Raw genomic sequence first — 18261 nt, 5'->3', positions numbered from 1 at the left:
TTTTGGTCTAGAATGACATCTTATTGCTGAATGGTCAGCCAGCAGAGGTGCATGTACATGTGTTTTTTTTTTCCTGGTCTTTATTCAGATTTTTATTTACCCACCCCCTATGTTTTTAGTCCCTCATTTCATCTGTTCCCTCTGTATCTTGTGTATGAGCACTCCGAGCTTCACCTTTATCCTGCTGTACCAATTACCACTGTTAGAAAGAAAACCACAGGCTCAAAATGGAATCATTTGGGACAGGCTAAGTCACCAAACTGGGGCTTAATTCCTAACCTAACTGCAGTTTCAACCTCCCCCCAGAAATAGGTCTTCACCTGCCAATCAGAAATTTTCTGAACAGCACCAATGAGATAATCTGTCACATGGGCTCTCTCCATCCCCCAAAGGAAAATGAGGTAATCTGTCTAAAAAGATTCCTTGCCACCCTTTTGCACTGTTGGTGGGAATGCAAACTGATGCAGTCACGCTGGAAAACAGTACGAAGGTTCCTCAAAAAATTAAAACTAGAACTATTATATGACCCAGCAATTGCACTACTACGTATTTATCCAAAGGATACAAAAATGCTGATTCAAAGGGCCACATGCATCCCAGTGTTTATAGCAGCACTATCAACAATAGCCAAAGTATGGAAAGGGCCCAAATGTCCATTAACTGATGAATGGATAAAGAAGATGTGGTAGATATATACAATGGAATATTACTCAGTGATCAAAAAGAATGTAATCTTGCCATCTGCAACAATGTGGATGGCACTAGTATTATGCTAAGCGAAATAAGTCAGTCAGAGAAAGACAGATATCATATTATTTCACTCATATGTGGAATTTAAGAAATAAAACAGATGAACATAGGGGCAAGGAAGCAAAAAAAAAAAGATAAAAACAGAGGGAGGCAAACCATAAGAGACCCTTAAATACAGAGAACAAACAGGGTTGCTGATGGGGTGTTGGGTGGGATGGGCTAAATGGGCAAGGGACATTAAGGAGGGCACTTGTTGGGATGAGCACTGGATGTCATATCTAAGTGATGAATCACTAAATACTATTCCAGAAATCATTATGACACTATATGTTAACTAAAAAAAAAATTTTTTTTAATAAACATACAAAGGTCCCCTGCCCTTCTCCCTAAGTGAAGATGACTGCCTGAAACAATCCTTTCTTTTCTTTTGCTAATAACTTTCTCACCCTGTCTTCCTTTCTTTTTTTAATTTATTTTTTTAAATCGAAATATATTTAATACACAACGTTACATTAGTTTCAGGTGTACAACATAGTGATTCAACTTCTCTATATGTTATGCTATGCTCACAAGTGTGGCTACCATCTGTCACCACACAGTGCTATTATAACATCATTGACTGTGTTCCTTATGCTGTGTCTTTTATTCCTGTGATGTCTTCATTCTATAACTGGAAGCCTGTATCTCCTACTCCCTTCAACCCATTTTGCCCATCCTCTGCCCCATCCTCCTTTTCATAGAAAGCTTCCATTTCGTACAACTCCTTGAAACTCCCCTTTACTTAGTAGAGCGGCTGCTGCCCAATTCATGAATCACTTCATAAAGCCAATCAGATCCTTAAATTTACTCAGTTGAATTTTGTGTGTTAACTTCACTCATCTTCCATCTATATTCCACCTTGCAGGATTTTGTTGAAATTTCTTGCCCTCTGATGGACTCTCCTGCCCTTGTTATGGGTTTATATGTTCTTTTCATTCCTTCACCATAATTTTGGTGAAATCTTGAGGAAAGGAGATAAATACATGTATTCAATTTACCACCTTTAATCAGACTGCTTAATTTCAAAAGTGTTTGTGTTACAAACTCCCCCTCCCATCCCTCTAAATCTGGTCTTGTGAATAGTGTAAATTTTTTAGACAATTAAAGAAGTGTTTCTGTATATTATGGGAGTAAGGTTCAGATAATCTTGGGTGGGTTAAAGTATCCTACTGAGTAATCTGGACAAGGGGAAAGTACTAAAGATTCTTAGGGCAGTATGAGATAAACTCTTTCTTCATGACTTCAGAAGTCTGGTTACTCATTTACAACCAGGATAAGATAAATGTTCAAGTAACTAGAGAAGTTCTATAAACCACTTGTAAACCACTTGGGAAGTTTTTATTCTACTACTGAACCATGTTCCCATAAACATTCGGTGACCTCTAAACTTCCCACATCTGGAAGAGAACAAGCTGTGGCATCACACCATGCTAACCCCTCCTATGTCCTACTCACTCCCAAAGAATTTCTCCTTTAAGCGACTAGAACATTGGCTGCTTACTCACACCAGATTCCTCAGGATTGGCTGGGACTGCAAATAAACTCTGTTTGCCTATAGTCAAGTTGATAAGCTGCAACATAAATGCACACAAATTCCCAGTCTTAAAATATAACATGAAGCATTTGCTATCTTCTTTCCTCCTATTATTTTCATGCGAGACCTGAAGAATAAACACTGTCCTTGGCCACAAGAAAAAGGTCTTTGAAGAGAGAAAAAAACTCTAAGATGGGTCTACTGAGTTCTAAAAACCCACAAACCAAGCAAGCCCAGATTCTTCTTCTGGGACTTGACTCAGCTGGGAAGTCTACCCTCCTTTACAAATTGAAGCTTGCTAAGGATATCACGACCATCCCAACAATAGGTTTCAACGTGGAGACGATCGAGTTGGAAAAGAGTTTTTCGCTCACGGTCTGGGATATTGGAGGACAGGAGAAAATGAGAACCGTGTGGGAGCACTACTGTGAGAACACCGATGGGCTTATGTATGTTGTGGATAGTACAGACAAACAGCGGCTGGAAGACTCCAGGAGAGAGCTGAAGCACATTTTGAAGAATGAGCACATTAAAAATGTGCCTATTGTCCTATTAGCCAACAAACAAGATGTGCCTGGAGCTCTGTCTGCTGAGGACATCACTAGGATGTTCAGAGTGAAGAAGCTGTGCAGTGACAGGAACTGGTATGTGCAGCCCTGCTGTGCCATCAGTGGGGACGGGCTGATGGAGGGGTTCAGGAAACTGACCGGATTTGTGAAAAGCCACATGAAATCAAGAGGAGACACCTTGGCATTCTTCAAGCAGAACTGAGGTCCAAACAATGAAAGAGTTAGTGGTGAAGTTGAGAGGGTAATTTTCTTTTTCAATGCCAAGTGAGAAAAGCAAGTTGCTGAGTTAGCAAACTTTTCCTAAGATATGTTATTTCACCTAAATTCAGCTAACCAACTTAGCAAATATTATTTTTGGCCAGGCACGTTAGTAAACTTTGTGGTTAATGATAAATTGAGAATGAAAATTTTATAATTTTGTGCATGTTGGATGAATCATAATAATCATGTTTGGGACCAAATAAATTATTGTTTTATTATTTTTATATGACTACTAGAACAAAGTTTAAGTAAAATGCTGATAGATTCAGAACTCTTTCAGATGGTTTCCAGTTGTTACAGTCTTGAATTTCCACCATGCTCCTATGGAATAGCGAGTAAAAACATGAACTTTAAATGATGGAGAGGAAAAAGTTTGATGTTAACATTTTGTAAATCTCTATGCCCTAAATAAAGTTTTGTTTTGTTTTGTTTTCCTGAATTCCTACCAACCTCTTGAAATCTATTGCCAGGATCTTCCTACAGTGAGTTAAACAATGAACTCCAGGCTGGTAATTGCCACTAGCACAGGGAGAAGTTTATATCTTAAAGCTCTGGGGATCAGGGAAGCTAGCACCTTAGAGTTTAGGACAAGGCCTGGGTTTATCGCTCAGCTCGAGCCTATAGCCCCAAGACTGGCTTCGGTACAATTCAGTGTAACAGTTATTACTTGGGAGTATGTGTACAGCTCACTGTACTGATCAAACAGGAAACAGAGCCAGACTTTAATCTCAGAGACCTTGCAATACACAAGAGGAAACAACATAAAGCTAGTAGCTAGAATAGGTCTATAAGTACTATAACAGGAGAGACTCTTTCTGACCTGGGAAAACAGGAAGTGCTTCATGTAGGAGGCAATGTTTAAGAAGGTCCCCAACTCCTGGGGACCCATGAAGGTGGAGGTTAGTCAGTGGAAGTTCCCATCACTGGGACACCCTGCAGAGCCACTGTGGGGGAGGGGAGAAGGAACTAGAGATTGAATTGGAATTCCCCTGAGAGGTTCAGAACATCCAGGGAAGTCCTGGTCCTAAGAGATGACACTTTTCTTCCTGCCCCACCTCTAAAAAGTTCATTTGGGCTAGAAGAAAGCCTCAATCCCCAACAGCAGTCCCTGGTGTTTCAAATATTAAGGTCACAGAGGAAAATATAAAGGCCAGTAAACCAAGGGTGCTAGACCCTAAATTACTCTCATGGTTTCCTTTTCACCTTAGCCATGATCTTTATAGCAAAGACTGGAGTGCTGCAAGGTAGGGATTCAAATAATAAAGTAGACATACACATGATAATAGTTACTGTTGGTTAAATACTTGTCTGTGCCAGGTATTGTGTAATTACTTTCATACATCTCCTCATTTAATGTTCACAACTGCCTGGAGAGAAGTCAGCATTATTATGTCAATTTCACAGGCGACATTACTGAGACTAAACACGGTAACAACAGTAACAACCACAAAAAAAACTACTCGGTATTTTAACTGAGGAGTGGCAGAGCCAAGATTCAAACTCATCTGTTTAACTTCAATGCCAGTAGTGTTACTTGTCATATTGTTTTATAAATAACATATGGTGTCTGTCTTCAATGAACTTACAGTGCACAATTAAGAACAGATCCAAGCTAAGGGCACCTGGCTGGCTCAGTCCCTGCAGCATGTGACTCTTGATCTCTGGGTTGTAAGTTTGAACCCTATGATGGGTACAGAGACTACTTAAAAAAAAAAATAAATAAAATCTTAAAAAAATAAATCCAGGCTAGGTTAAAACTACCATATGATCCAGCAATCCTACTACTGGGCATATATCTAACGGAAATGAAATCACTACCTTGAAGAGATATCTGCACTTCCATGTTTAATTGCAACATTATTCACAATGGTCAAAACATGGAAACAACCTAAGCATCCATCAATGGATGAATGCATAAAGAAAATGTGGTATGTATACACAATGAAATCTTTTACGCCATAAAAACAGGAAATCCTGACATCTGTGACAACATGGATGAAACCGGAGGGCATCATGTCAAGTGAAATAAGTCAGACAGAGAAAGACAAATGCTACATTATTTCACTTAAATGTGGAATCTAAAAAAGCCAAACATAGAAACAGGAAGTAGATTGGTGGTTGCCAGAGATTGGGGGTGGGGGAAAGGGGATATGGGGGGAGGTTGGTAATGGGGTACAAACTTTCAATTATAAGATAAATATGTTCTGAGGATCTAATGTACAGCATGGTGACTATAGTTAATAATACCGTATTGCACACTTGAAATTGGCTAAGAGAGTAAATTTTAAGCATTCTCATTTAAAAAAAGAAAGTAACTATAGGGCACCTGGGTGGCCCAGCTGGTTAAGTGTCCAACTCTTGATGTCAGCTCAGGTCATGATCTCACGGTTCATGAGACTGAGTCCCAAGTCAGGGTCTGGGTTGACAGCACGGAGCCTTCTTGGGATTCTCTCTCTTATTCTCTCTCTGCCCCTCCCCCACTTGTGCGTCTGTGTGTGCATGCACTCTCTCTCTCAAAATAAATAAACTTTATTAAAAAAAAGTAACTATGTAAGGTGATGGTGGATGTGTTAACTCAATTGTGGGAATCCTTTTATAATGTGTATATATATATATATATATATATATATATATATACACACACATATATATCAAATCATCACTGTGCACTTTAAGATATTATTATATAGATAACATATTATATATTATATATAACATATAACAATGTATTATAACATAATATATAACATAACATATAACATATTATATATATAACATATAAATTTTATTTATCAATTATACTTCAATAAAGCTGGGGCAAAAATAAATGCAAGCCAACATATAATACTTTTATATTAAGAAGGTTCTTTAAAAAACAAGCCAGGCAGAATAAATTAAGTGCAATAACAGAGATATAAGAAGCATGCTAAAGGACTGGCAAAAGGATCTTCTGATTTCAGGAAGATCTCAGGGGAGTGGTAAAAATATAACTTTCCCCTCTGTTCTTAATAAGTAATTTGATATGAGAAGTTTATTTTGAGACTGTGTGAATATTCTATTCCCCAAAGCCTTTCTCTTAATGCTTTTAGCATCCACCGACGATCCCTTCCTGACTCAGTTATTAAACTGGGAAGTGCAAAATGGTGATTTTCTAAATCTGTCTTTCCTTGTATATTTATTAGCTGGCATTCTTCTGTAAAGAAAACCTTTTTCTTTTATACTCCTCCCTAACCAATCAATCACACTCACTCTCGCTCGCTCTCTTCATAGATACTTTTTAAATTCAAAGTTTTATAATCCAGTGCTACTCAGACTAAGGTCCCTGGATCAGCAGCCTCAGCAGCACCTGCAAGTTGCCTAGAAATGTAAACTCTCAAACCCCACCTAGACCTATTAATCAGACTATCCAGGGCAGGGGGTAGGGTGGAGGAAGTTCCTGGAATTTGTGTTATTATTTACACTGTTATAAATCACTTCTGTTTATTATTCTTTTTGATGCTCAAATTTGCCCAGAAGAAGCCCCAGCAAGCTAGCCACTCTGTTCTGTTGATATGTCCCTATAGCCTTTGAGCACTTCCTTGTTTGGAAGAGCACTGAGTCACCTTGTACTTCCCCTACTTAGCTGCCTCAGACCTGGAATTAACCATTTCTCAGGTGCCCTGGTTCTTTTCACTGGGTAATGGTATTTAGAAATTGAATAATGAAGTTAGCTGTGCTTATTGTTACTGGGTATCACTGTTTATAAGCCCATTCAGTAGAAAAAGGAAATATATATATTTTAAAAGAACACTGATACCTCCAAATTGAATGCATACCATAGGATTTTTCCTTATCTTCCTCATTCCTGTTTGTATCCCTTATCCTACAAAAAAAACTCTGGTTCAAAATGCACCAATATATTTACTCATTTGTTCTATGCTACAACACAAAATATTTTCAGGATCACTGTGTCTAATAAACCCACTCAGGAAAGTTCAAGACTTCCTTTTACTTCTTTCTGTCTTAATTGAGAGTGTTATGTTCAAAAGTTATTTGAATTGATTATTTGTGCAGTCATATGGTAAATATCTTGTTGATTTTAGGCTGAGTTTTAAAATATTTTTAAAAATTAATTAATTAATTAACTTATTTTTAATTTATATCCAAGTTAGTTAGCATATAGTGCAGTAACATTTTCAGGAGTAGATTCCAGTGATTCATCCCCTATGTATAACACCCCATGCTCATCCCAACAAGTGTCTTCTTTAATGCCCCTTACCCATTTAGTCCATCCCCCCGCCACAGCCCCTCCAGCAACTCTGTCTGTCTTCCGTATTTAAGAGTCTCTTATGTTTTGCCCCCCTCCCTGTTCTTATATTCTTTTTGCTTCCCTTATATTCATCTGTTTTGTATCTTAAATTCATCATATGAGTGAAGTTATATGATACTTGTCTTTCTCTGACTGACTTATTTTACTTAGCATAATACCCTCCAGTTCCATCCACATACTTGCAAATGGCAAGATTTTATTCTTTTTGTGCTGAATAATACTCCATTGTGTATATATACCACATCTTCTTTATGCATTCATCTGTTGATGGACATTTGGGCTCTTTCCATACTTTGGCTATCGTTGATAGTGGTGCTATAAACATCGGGGTGCATGTGTTCCGACTGTCAGCTGATTTTTGCTACTTGTGTTCAATTTTAAGATTTGACTTCTTTACCTTTCTGACTTAATTTTTTAATTAACAGAAAATCTGCATACCTCAAAAGTAAAAGCTATATAAAAAGGTAGTCCATACTCATTATTATGTTAAAGAAGAAAGCCTTAGTACAATAAATTGATTCTCATACATCCCTCAAGTTATATGAAGGTGCTACTGTATTTCTAAATCAGGTTGGATTTTCTATCACTTCAAAGCATTTTGAGAGTATTTTTCCACTCAAGTTCAATGTATCTACTGTAGTTGCTTATTAAAGGGGATCATAAGAGATTGTAGTAACAAAATACCAGCCATTATTTACCATGGGATAAGCTTTATTATCTATAGTGACTTTTCTGCTCTTTTTAAAATAAAAGATACATTTTACACTAATCTTAAATTTTAATCTTGTGTAAGAATACACTGACCCTAATTTGTAAAAATAAAACCCACATATCAATACTCATAAATAAACTTAGATAGAAAATATAACAGGCATCAAAATGTTTGGGTGGTTGCATTCTAGATAGCTAGAATTTCTTATAACTCTCATTATTTTCCAAATTTTGCCAAGTGAGTGTGTGTCATTTTTATATTCAAGGAAAAAACATTATTTTCAAAAGAGCTATATAATCATCATAGCCTATATATGACATGAGTGGATAATGCATGGCTCTAAAACTGTCATCTCAAATGCACTGATCTAAAGTAATAAGAAATCCTTTTAAAGACCAGAAATATTTCAATGTACAAACACATGAGGGTATTGTAACCAAGTTTTCATCATTTAAGAAAAAAACTCAGAAACCAAAAAACAAAACAGCTAACATGTGTTGAGCACTCACAGTAGGCCAGCTTCTGTTCTAAGCATATCATGTGTATTTCCACGTTTAATCTTTACATTAACTTTATGGGGTAGTACCATCATTATCCTCATTTACAGAGAAGAGATCTGAGACTCAAAGTCATCCAGCCACCTAAAATCATGGAAAGCATTTACAGTGGTCTTTTGTATACAATCAAGCTCCTACTGTCCGTTGTTTGGTGAGAATTCCACCCTGTACCTCTGTGCAAAAGTTTAATTCTCTTTTAGCCATGGCCTACTTCTCATTCTCAAATGATCTTCCATCACTCTACTCAGAGTCTAAGAACAGCTATGGAGCAGAGAATGGTTATTTAAGAAATTTTAGTTTTTCATCAGAAATAGAAAGTTTGGAAAATAGGAAAATACAACTCCTTATTAGCATTTCCTTACAGTCTTTCTTTTTCTTCAGTGTGTGCATATATTCAATATATCTTTTTTGATAATTTGGTAATTTGCTTTTTTCATTCCTCATCACATTAACATGTTATATATATCTTTATCATATTATTATTATTATATATTATTATATATTTTTCAGAACCATCACTTTAAAAAAATTTTTTTTAATGTTTATTTATTATTGAGAGACAGAGAGAGACAGAGCATGAGTATGGGAGGGGCAGAGAGAGGTGGAGACACAGAATCTGAAGCAGGCTCGAGGCTCTGAGCTGCCACCACAAAGCCCAACACAGGGCTCAAACACATGAACTGTGAGATTGTGACCTGAGCCAAAGTCAGATGCTTAACCGACTGAGCCACCCAGGTGCCCCACTGTTACATCACTTTCAGTGAAGTAGATATACTATTGTTTAATCATTTCTCTACTATTGTTTTTTTAGGTTGCAGCCAATTTCACATGTAACTAATTCAGCAACAAACACTTCCATGTGTCTACTGATACCCTTCCCTATATTTATTCTTTCATTCAGCAAATATTGCCTGAATACCTAATAAGTACCAGATGCTGCATTAGGTGCTGGGTTTAGGATTTTTTTCCCCACAACAATATTTCAAGGATGGATAGTTTTATGCCTCAATACATACTGGCAAATGGCTTTCTAAAATGTCAGAATCAGGGGTGCCTGGGTAGCTCAGTTGGTTAAGTGTCCAACTTCACCTCAGGTTTTAATCTTGTGGTTCACAAGTTTGAGCCCCACATTGGGCTCTGTGTTGAGAGCTCAGAGCCTGGAGCTTGTTTCGGATTCTGTGCCTACCTCTCTCTCTGCCCCTTCTCTGCTCATGCTCTGTCTCTGTCTCTCTCTCCTCCCAAATTAAATAAACATTAAAAAAAATTTTTTTAATGTCAGAATCAGGTTATTCTAAATGAATTCTTTAAAAAGAAGGAAAAAAGAGGTGCAAAACTTTGAGTCACTAGATGACTGATGACTACAGTATTATGTGTTGAAGACATCAAAATAAATAAGTTTGTAGATTTCAAATCATTAATGACAGGAAAAAATTAATGCCAAAACTTATGGTAGTTTTTGCCTATGACTCAAAATACAGACATAATAAAAGAAAATATTGATATTCAACCACATAAAATGGAAATTTTGTTAAACATAAACAAAATCAAAAGACCAATATCAAACTGGGAGTTTATATCTGCAAAGTATATCATAGATAAGGGTCTTATGTTCCCAATGTAAAATAACACTTAAAATTTTTTAAAAACCCAAAAACTCTCTAGAAAAATGTACAAAAGACATAAGGTTAACAATAAATGATATTCAAATTATTCCTAAACAAATGAAAAAATCATCAGCTTCACTACCACAGAAATGAAAATTAATACTACATTTAGATACCATTTCTCACCTATTCTGTTTGTAAAAATGTATATAAGTTTGATAACATATTCTGTAATTCTGTTGGTGAGACTGTGGAATAAAGGATAATCTCATCTAGTGCTGGTGGAAATGCAAAATGATACAACTTCTGTAGAGAATTTGGCAATATCTAACAAAGCTACATTTACACTTACCTTTTAACGTAGGGATCTCACTGGTTGGAATTTTCCCTGAAGATACAAAACCACAAATCTGAAACAACAGATGTACAAGGTTATTCATTGTGACATTATTTGTAATAGCAAAATATTAGAAATAACCTAAATGTTCTTCCATAGGACACTAATATATATATATGTGTGTGCGTGTGTGTGTGTGTGTGTGTATATATATATATATATATACATGTATATATATATGTATATATATACATGTATATATATATGTATATATATACATGTATATATATTAGTGAAATACTACTCAACCAAACTAAAGAATGGAAAAGAGGGACAGATCAACAGAAAACTCTAAGGATCAAGTGGCAATGACACCCAGCAGCAATGTGTACACCTAAAGCCCAGATCTTGGTTTCTAAATATTATACCTCACTGAAAGGAACCAGAGCTCCTTAGAGAAATGACAGTTCAGATCTAGGGCAGGTAAAGTACAAGGTAAGCCTGAAATATCTTGTGCAAGGGAACAAGAAAGAACTCAAAGGCTGATGGAAATAAGTCAAAGGTTACAGGAATGGCTTACAGAGACTCCCACTGGCCAAATCTGAGACAATTTGAGCATCAGAAAAAGAATACAGATGGTAATGAATTATAACACATTGAGTAAATAAAAACAAAAGCTGTAAGTTCATTATGATATTCATGGAAAATACAAGATGAAAAGGAAACAGTGTAGGGTAGAGGAAAGGAAAGCTCTTTTACACAGAAAAATGTAGAGGACATGCTAGAATTGGAAAGCCACTATTTTACAACTGCAAAGTAAGAACTCACCTTGGGTATAACACTTAATCTATTTGTATATTAAGATCACAAGGTGATTTCCTGAAATATCTTCTGGCTCTATCTTTGATCTAGTATTAACAGACTTTGAAATGGAAAGCATCAGTCAGATAAAGGAAAAGCTACAGGATCCTTATTTTAGTATTTTTTTTTTCCTTTCTCAGCAAAGCTGAAAATCAGCATTGACTAGTCCAATAGGAGCAGATCCCCCATTTCCTAACCCTGAATTATTTTTATCTTTTGTCATGTAGCTACAAGGTATATTGGAATTACCCACTAAAGAAGCCTTCATCATAAACAAAATCAAAACACAAATGTCAAACTGGGAGTTAGTATTTATAATATATATCATAGACAGAAGTCTAATGTCCTTAACATAAACATTATACTGTTTGTATATTATTATTTATATATTGTTAAAGCAGCAGAGAAAAAAAAAATCTGTTTAGTCTGTTGAGCCAGAGAAAGTGTCCCAACTCCAGCCTAAAGGATAGATTTTCTGAGGAAAGTAAAGCCTCCCAACACTCCTTGATCTCGAAGAGACCAGTTTAGAGGGTAGAAGTCCAAAATAAATCTGCCCCAACTCAGGATACGGTCTCCACAGCTCACACACCCATTTCATCCTGCCATGTCTTGTCAGTTCAGTGTATACCTGTTGGCACGGTGTAAATGTTAGTAGCACTCCCTTTCATTCTCGGAAGTGTCTGAGTTTGGACCATATATGGTTGCCCTACTTCTAGGAGACCCCTGATGCTTCTGAGGAAAGACTTCATTTGGCTGATGCTGAAGGGTAAATGCCAAGCTAGAAGGAAGAGCAAGAAAAGACTCCAGAATGTGGTAAGCAGTATAATGGTCCTCCAAAGATGTCCGTGTCTAGTTCCTGGAACTGTGAATGTTAGTTTACAAGGAGAAAGTGATTAAGTACACTGAGATGGGAAGAATATTCTGGATTATCCAGATGAGCCCAATCTAATTGCATGGATCCTTAAAATCGGAGAAGGCTCCCCAGTTGAGTCCCCAGCTGAGTTCAGAGAGTTAGGGGGAGATGTGACTATGGAAGAATGCTCAAAGAGATGCAACATTACTGGCTTTGAAGATGGAATAAGGAAACCACAAGCCAAAAATACGGGCAGCCTCCAGTGGCTGGAAAAAGTAAGGAAACAGATTCTCCCGGGTAGCCCCCCATAAAGGAATACTGCCCTTGCCAACACCTATTGGAACTGTGGACTACGTTAAAAACTGGGTGAGAAAGTGCACATTCAGATGAGGACCTGTGTGTGTGACTGGTAGACTGCAGCTGAGACTTTTACATTTTGACCTCAACTTTACCTGGGTAAGATCTGCAATTCTTGGCTTCAGCCTTTTTGCTCAGTACTGTTTCTCCTCTGGGTGGAGGCGCTGGGAAAGCAGAATTGGTTCCTGCTCTGGGGTGGATGGGCAGACTCACCATAGGTGAGGAAGTTGTCAGGTACTCTACGTGCAGTGCCTCAAAACATTTCATGAGTAAAATATGATTATGCTCCTTTTGTAGTGAAGAGAATAGTTAGACTATCTAGAATACAGCTCTGCTGTGTAACCTTGTGCAAGTTCCTCTCTGAGCCTTTGGTCCTTTGACTTTGAAAAGTCACTTCGAAAGGTGAATACTACCTACTCCGAGGGTTGTGAGGATTCAGGGGTGGTGGAAGGGCCCGAGAGTTGTGAGAAGACCAAACGAAGACAGCGCACGTACCACGAATGCATGCAACAGACCTCCCCTCACACCTGCTGGAAGCCCATGAACCCAAGTAAGGGTGAGGCCCCCAGGGTGAGATGACATCGCGGCATAGCCCCTCCATGCACCTGGTGCAGCGGCGGGAGCAAAGAGGGAAAACTAGTCGAGGTTCGGGCTCGCACCTGACGTCACTCCATTCCCAACTTCCGCTGCGCGCTGACACCAGCACTCGCACCTTCTCTCCGCAAGGATGTCGGAAGCTGATGGGCGGGAGCAGCAGGCGGATGTTGAGAATGGTTGGGCTTGCGTGGTGTCGGTGTGCCGTCAGCCTGTAGTGACTGATAACGGCTTTGGCCTCCTTAAAGGGGCTTATCTGGACCGAGGGGATGCATTGGTTAATTATTGCACTGAGACCGCATGCAGTAGGGTTTGAGTAGTTCCCCAGAGCAGTGTAGGAAGGGTAATAAAAGAACATGGTCCCTAATCCAAACTTCTTTAACGTGTTGTACACATGTGTTGCCTGTAGTCTTTTTCTATTCACTCTTCAACCCATTTTATCTGTTAAAAATTGCTAGTTTTTAAAAGGTAAAATCACATAAATATATTTGTGTGCAAACATACAAATATAAAATCGATACGTGTCACAAAGAGTTTAACTCCTTAATTAGTGAGGAACCTGTGTGATGTTACAGAGACTCCCAAGAAGCACATAAATGGGATGAAAGATATTTTTAAATGAATTTACATCTCTCTTACTTCCCATCTATACAATGGGTCATCAAATTCTATTGACTCAACTTGCAAAATTGGATAAATCTCTCCATTTTCAATCATAGTCAGAGCTGAAGTCATCTGTGGATTCTACTACTGCTACCTTTCAATTGGCCTCACCCCCCAAAATCCATTCTCCACACAGCTTCCAAAGTGATTTTATAAAACAAACGACAAAAAATTATAACCTAGATTGTGTTGCTCCCTTTCTTGAAGTCTACCAGATTTAAGTCCACACTCCTTATGCTTGCTTACAAAGAACTACTTGATCTATGTGTGACTTTACCTACCACACCTGCCATTTTCTGTCTCATTGCTGTGCCTCAGAGCCCTGTGCTTGGAATGCTCTTTTCCCTGAATTTTGCATTGTCTTCATCTTTAGATCTCATCTTGACTTATGGCCTACTCGGAGAGGCTCCCCAGATCTTCCATTTTCCATCATCCTATTTGAAATTTTAAATCCCTGTAGAACATGATTACTTTGATATATGAGTTACCCATTTGTTTATCAACCATTTCACCACCCCCAATTAAAATGAAAGTATGTAAATTCAAGAAGAAAAGTCCTGATCTACACAGTTTACCACTGTATTCTCAACTGGTAGAACACTTAATGAGTTCAGCACATTATTCATTCCCTGGTTGCAGCTTTATCACTTAACTTGAGTGGTTAATTGTCATAACAAAAGGTATAATAATTTAAAACAAGTGTTTGGGGAGATTTGTTTACAAAATATACCTGGTTATTGTACATGAAAAAAGAGTAAAAGAATATGTCTGAGCTTAATTTCCAAAGGATATTATCAAAGATTTTCTTTTCAAATTCTAGAAGTCTTCTTTTTTTAATTGCCTAAGTCAATTGTAATCTAGAAGAATTCTGTGTTGATATTAGAATCTAAATTTCTTGGAATGAAACATAAAACTCACTTCTTTAGTTATTTGCTTCTGTTTTTGAGCAGGCTCTATGTTGGATGCTGGATGATTTCAAATAAAACCTAGTGGAGGCAACATTTGAGTTTGGTCTTTCAATATGAGTAAAGTGAGAATATGAGTAGATGAAAAGGAGAGAAACTGGCATTTTAGGCAGAGGTGTATATTCAGGACATGTTTTGGAGAACAGAATATAAATGAAATTAACTGGAAGGGTAGATAGGAGCCAAACCATCAAGGGTTGTAAAGTTCAGTTTGAATCTTATTCCATTCAGCAAGCCAACAGATTTTAAACTCATCTGTGACATGGTCCTCTGTTGGTCGTGTTGTTATAATAGATAACATTTTGACCAATTGGGCAACATTAGTTATGTAAGAAAACCAAAATAAACCTTATGTTCTTAATCAAAATCAATTTTGGTACTAGTAGGTGATTAAGAACAAAAGAAGTTTCTAGTAAATCTTAGAATTGTACATTAAAGCTAAATGAGATATTTTAAAAGATGTACTTACTTCTCAGCAATCATTTATGGGACACTAATCATGACTCAGGCACATGGTGGGGATGGGGGTGTCCAAGCTATTTTCAGTATGTCCAGAGATCCTAACAGGTTAGTGTGCAATTCACTCCAACAAGGCTGAGTAGGGTTGAAACTGCTTAAATGCATAAAGTTGAACAAAAAATCAAAATGGCTGCTTCAGCGAAGCTCTATTTTAAACTAAGTAATGTTTTTCCTCTCTTCTGCAAACCTCCCTTTCTCCCTTCTTAGCCTTTTGTTTCAGGAACCCAGTACCACCCTGAAGACATGACAGATGAGGCTGGCAGCAGTACACAATTCCTGTCAAAACCATACAGTTCCTGTATAACCCTCCTTGGGTTCCCTATAACCACCACCACCCCGCCCCCCCCCCTCCTGGTGGGCTTGCAGTTTAGAGGGCCTTAGCCTGCAGCAGCCTCCTTCACCCTGCAAAGCAGTAAGCTATTGATCCTCTTTATCCCAAATTCCATCTTTGCTTTCGTTATATTTTGGCTCCAAAACACAGGTCAGTTTTCAACAGGGTGATTAAAATTTCATGTTTATTTGCTTTGGTTTGGAATTTATAAGAATTCATTATGAGAACACTGATAATCTTAGGTGGATCAAAAGCTCTGATGGGATAATATAGATATCTGTTTTCTTAAAAGACAAAATAAACTAAAATTTAAAGTAGTTTGTTCAAGAAAAGTTTTAGAATGTGGAAAACCCTATGAAGGGAAGGGGAATATGCAGCAGAGAAAAGTAACAAAATTCAGATGCCACCTTTACACAGTCTCTTTTATATAGAAGCCAAACCTGCTTCTCCTCGCCTGTTTTCAGGCTCAGTGATGGCCCTACCATTCATTTGCCTACAACCCCCAGAAGCTTGGCATCATTCTCAATGCTTTCCTCAATTTATATCTCTTATTTAATCACATATCAACTGTTGACTCTACCTCTGAAACTCTTCCAGAGTTTTACCCTCTTCTTTATTCACACAATTATGGCCTTGCTTGGTGTTATAGGAAACACACTCCTTTACTACATTATGGCTTTTTCCTTTGTTTTTCAGAATAAGTAGAATTAACTGTAAATGGACTGTTGAGCAAGCCAAGGTCTAGGTGACCCTGTCCAAAAAGATAAATTATGATACTGCAATACAGAAGAAAACATGTCATATTTGTCCAATTCCTATAGGGTGTCCTTCTATATCCAAGAGTTATACTTGCTCAGCTATTTAGTTTTTTAGAGAAAAGAGAGAGGAATGTGGCTTTCAGTGTCCTGAAAGTAAGTTGTAATTAGTTATCATAATTGAACCTGCCTAAAGTGATATAAGCAGGTGTGATGGGATGTCACCACAGCTTCACTATTCCTGACTCAAAAAAAGTTATAACGTGGTCAGATCACTTCCCTCCTGGGCAGTTGGGCCTGGTGGTGTTCATACAGACATGCGAGTAATAACTATTGCTTAGCATTGTCTTGGATAGTGATGGGGTTCAGGACACACTACGCTAATAATAATAATAATAATATGGCACACTGGCGTACTGAAGATTTTATTTATTTTATTTTGAGGTGGGGGAGGGGCAGAGAGAAAGGGAGATAGTTCCAAGCAGAGATTCTGTGCTGTCAGCACAGAGCCCCATGCAGGGCTCAATGTCATTAATGGGGAGATCATGACCTGAGCCAAAATCAAGAGTTGGATGCTTAACCGACTGAGCCCCCAGGCGCCGCTAGCATATTGAATATTTTAAATTGAAGGAGTTTGAGAAAACAGCAGAAGCAGGAAAGTCACTTTGACACCCCACCCACCTCTTCTTTCCTGAAACAGGTCATAAAACCCTCATGAGAGATGTCCCTCCTTATACCCAGAAAGGAGCATCCTTATCTCTGAAGACAAAGGGACAAAGAGAAGAATCTGATGGAACAGGCCTTGCTAAGCTTCCCATAGTTTACAAGGTATTTACCTCATAGTCTGACCTATCATATTCCCTCACGACTACCCACTCTTCATCAGCCTGGCATAAAAATACTCAAATACTCAGAACCAACCCTTTCTTTGGATCTTCATTTCCTTATGAAGGCTCCCATGTCCTGTAAAATTTATCTTAAATACATTGGAATGCTTTTTTCCTGTTGATCTGTCTTTGTAGTTTTCATTTGCAGATCCAGCTAGGAACACTAAGTGGGTCAATGAAAACTTTTTCTTTGCCTATAATGAGTAATAAAAGTAATGCTTAAGCCCCCCCCTCCAAACTTCCACATATTCCATATTCTGAAACTACCATCTCTTGGAGTTAGAAAAATCAGAGTAAAACCTAGTTTAGTGAGGTGAAAATAGAGTTGCTTACCCAACAGCCATTTTTCCTCTTTTTCTTAGAGTGTTTGACATTTACTCATACTAAAAAAAGTCATTATCTGAAACTCAAATTTAAATGGAAATCCTGTGCTTTTATTTGGCCACTCAAACATTAATATATCCAACAGTCATATTCTTCAGTAGCATATAATTATGTAAACAGATTCAGATTAGCAAAAAATTTTTTACAGTGATCATTTTTTCTCTGACAAACATGAATTTTATAGGTAATGAATTACCAATACTAAGCTAGATACTCCAATACTAAGCTAGAACTCCTCTCTGCATTATTTTGAATAATAAGTAATAAAAAGCCATACCAGAAGTATCAGATTATTTTTTAGCAAATATAAACTATACACTACTAACACAGAATTAAGTATCCTGACTTAACATTCAGGATATTTTGTGCAAGACTTTGAAAAGGAAAAAAAAAAAAGGTTACTGAGTCTTCTATCTTGTG

At 37.5% G+C, this 18261-nt stretch overlaps 1 protein-coding gene across 1 annotated transcript; it reads left to right on the top strand.

The window, feature by feature from the left end:
* Positions 1-1915: 1915 nt before the first annotated feature.
* Positions 1916-3592, top strand: ARL14 (ADP ribosylation factor like GTPase 14). Its single transcript, XM_015065993.3, has one exon. It carries the CDS (start codon positions 2516-2518, stop codon positions 3092-3094), a length of 579 nt encoding a protein of 192 aa, XP_014921479.1. The 5' UTR covers positions 1916-2515; the 3' UTR covers positions 3095-3592.
* Positions 3593-18261: the final 14669 nt, after the last annotated feature.

The sequence above is a fragment of the Acinonyx jubatus genome, chromosome C2 (genome assembly GCF_027475565.1).
Source record: "Acinonyx jubatus isolate Ajub_Pintada_27869175 chromosome C2, VMU_Ajub_asm_v1.0, whole genome shotgun sequence".
Taxonomy (NCBI): Eukaryota; Metazoa; Chordata; class Mammalia; order Carnivora; family Felidae; genus Acinonyx; species Acinonyx jubatus.
This window is presented reverse-complemented; position numbering and strand designations above follow the sequence as displayed.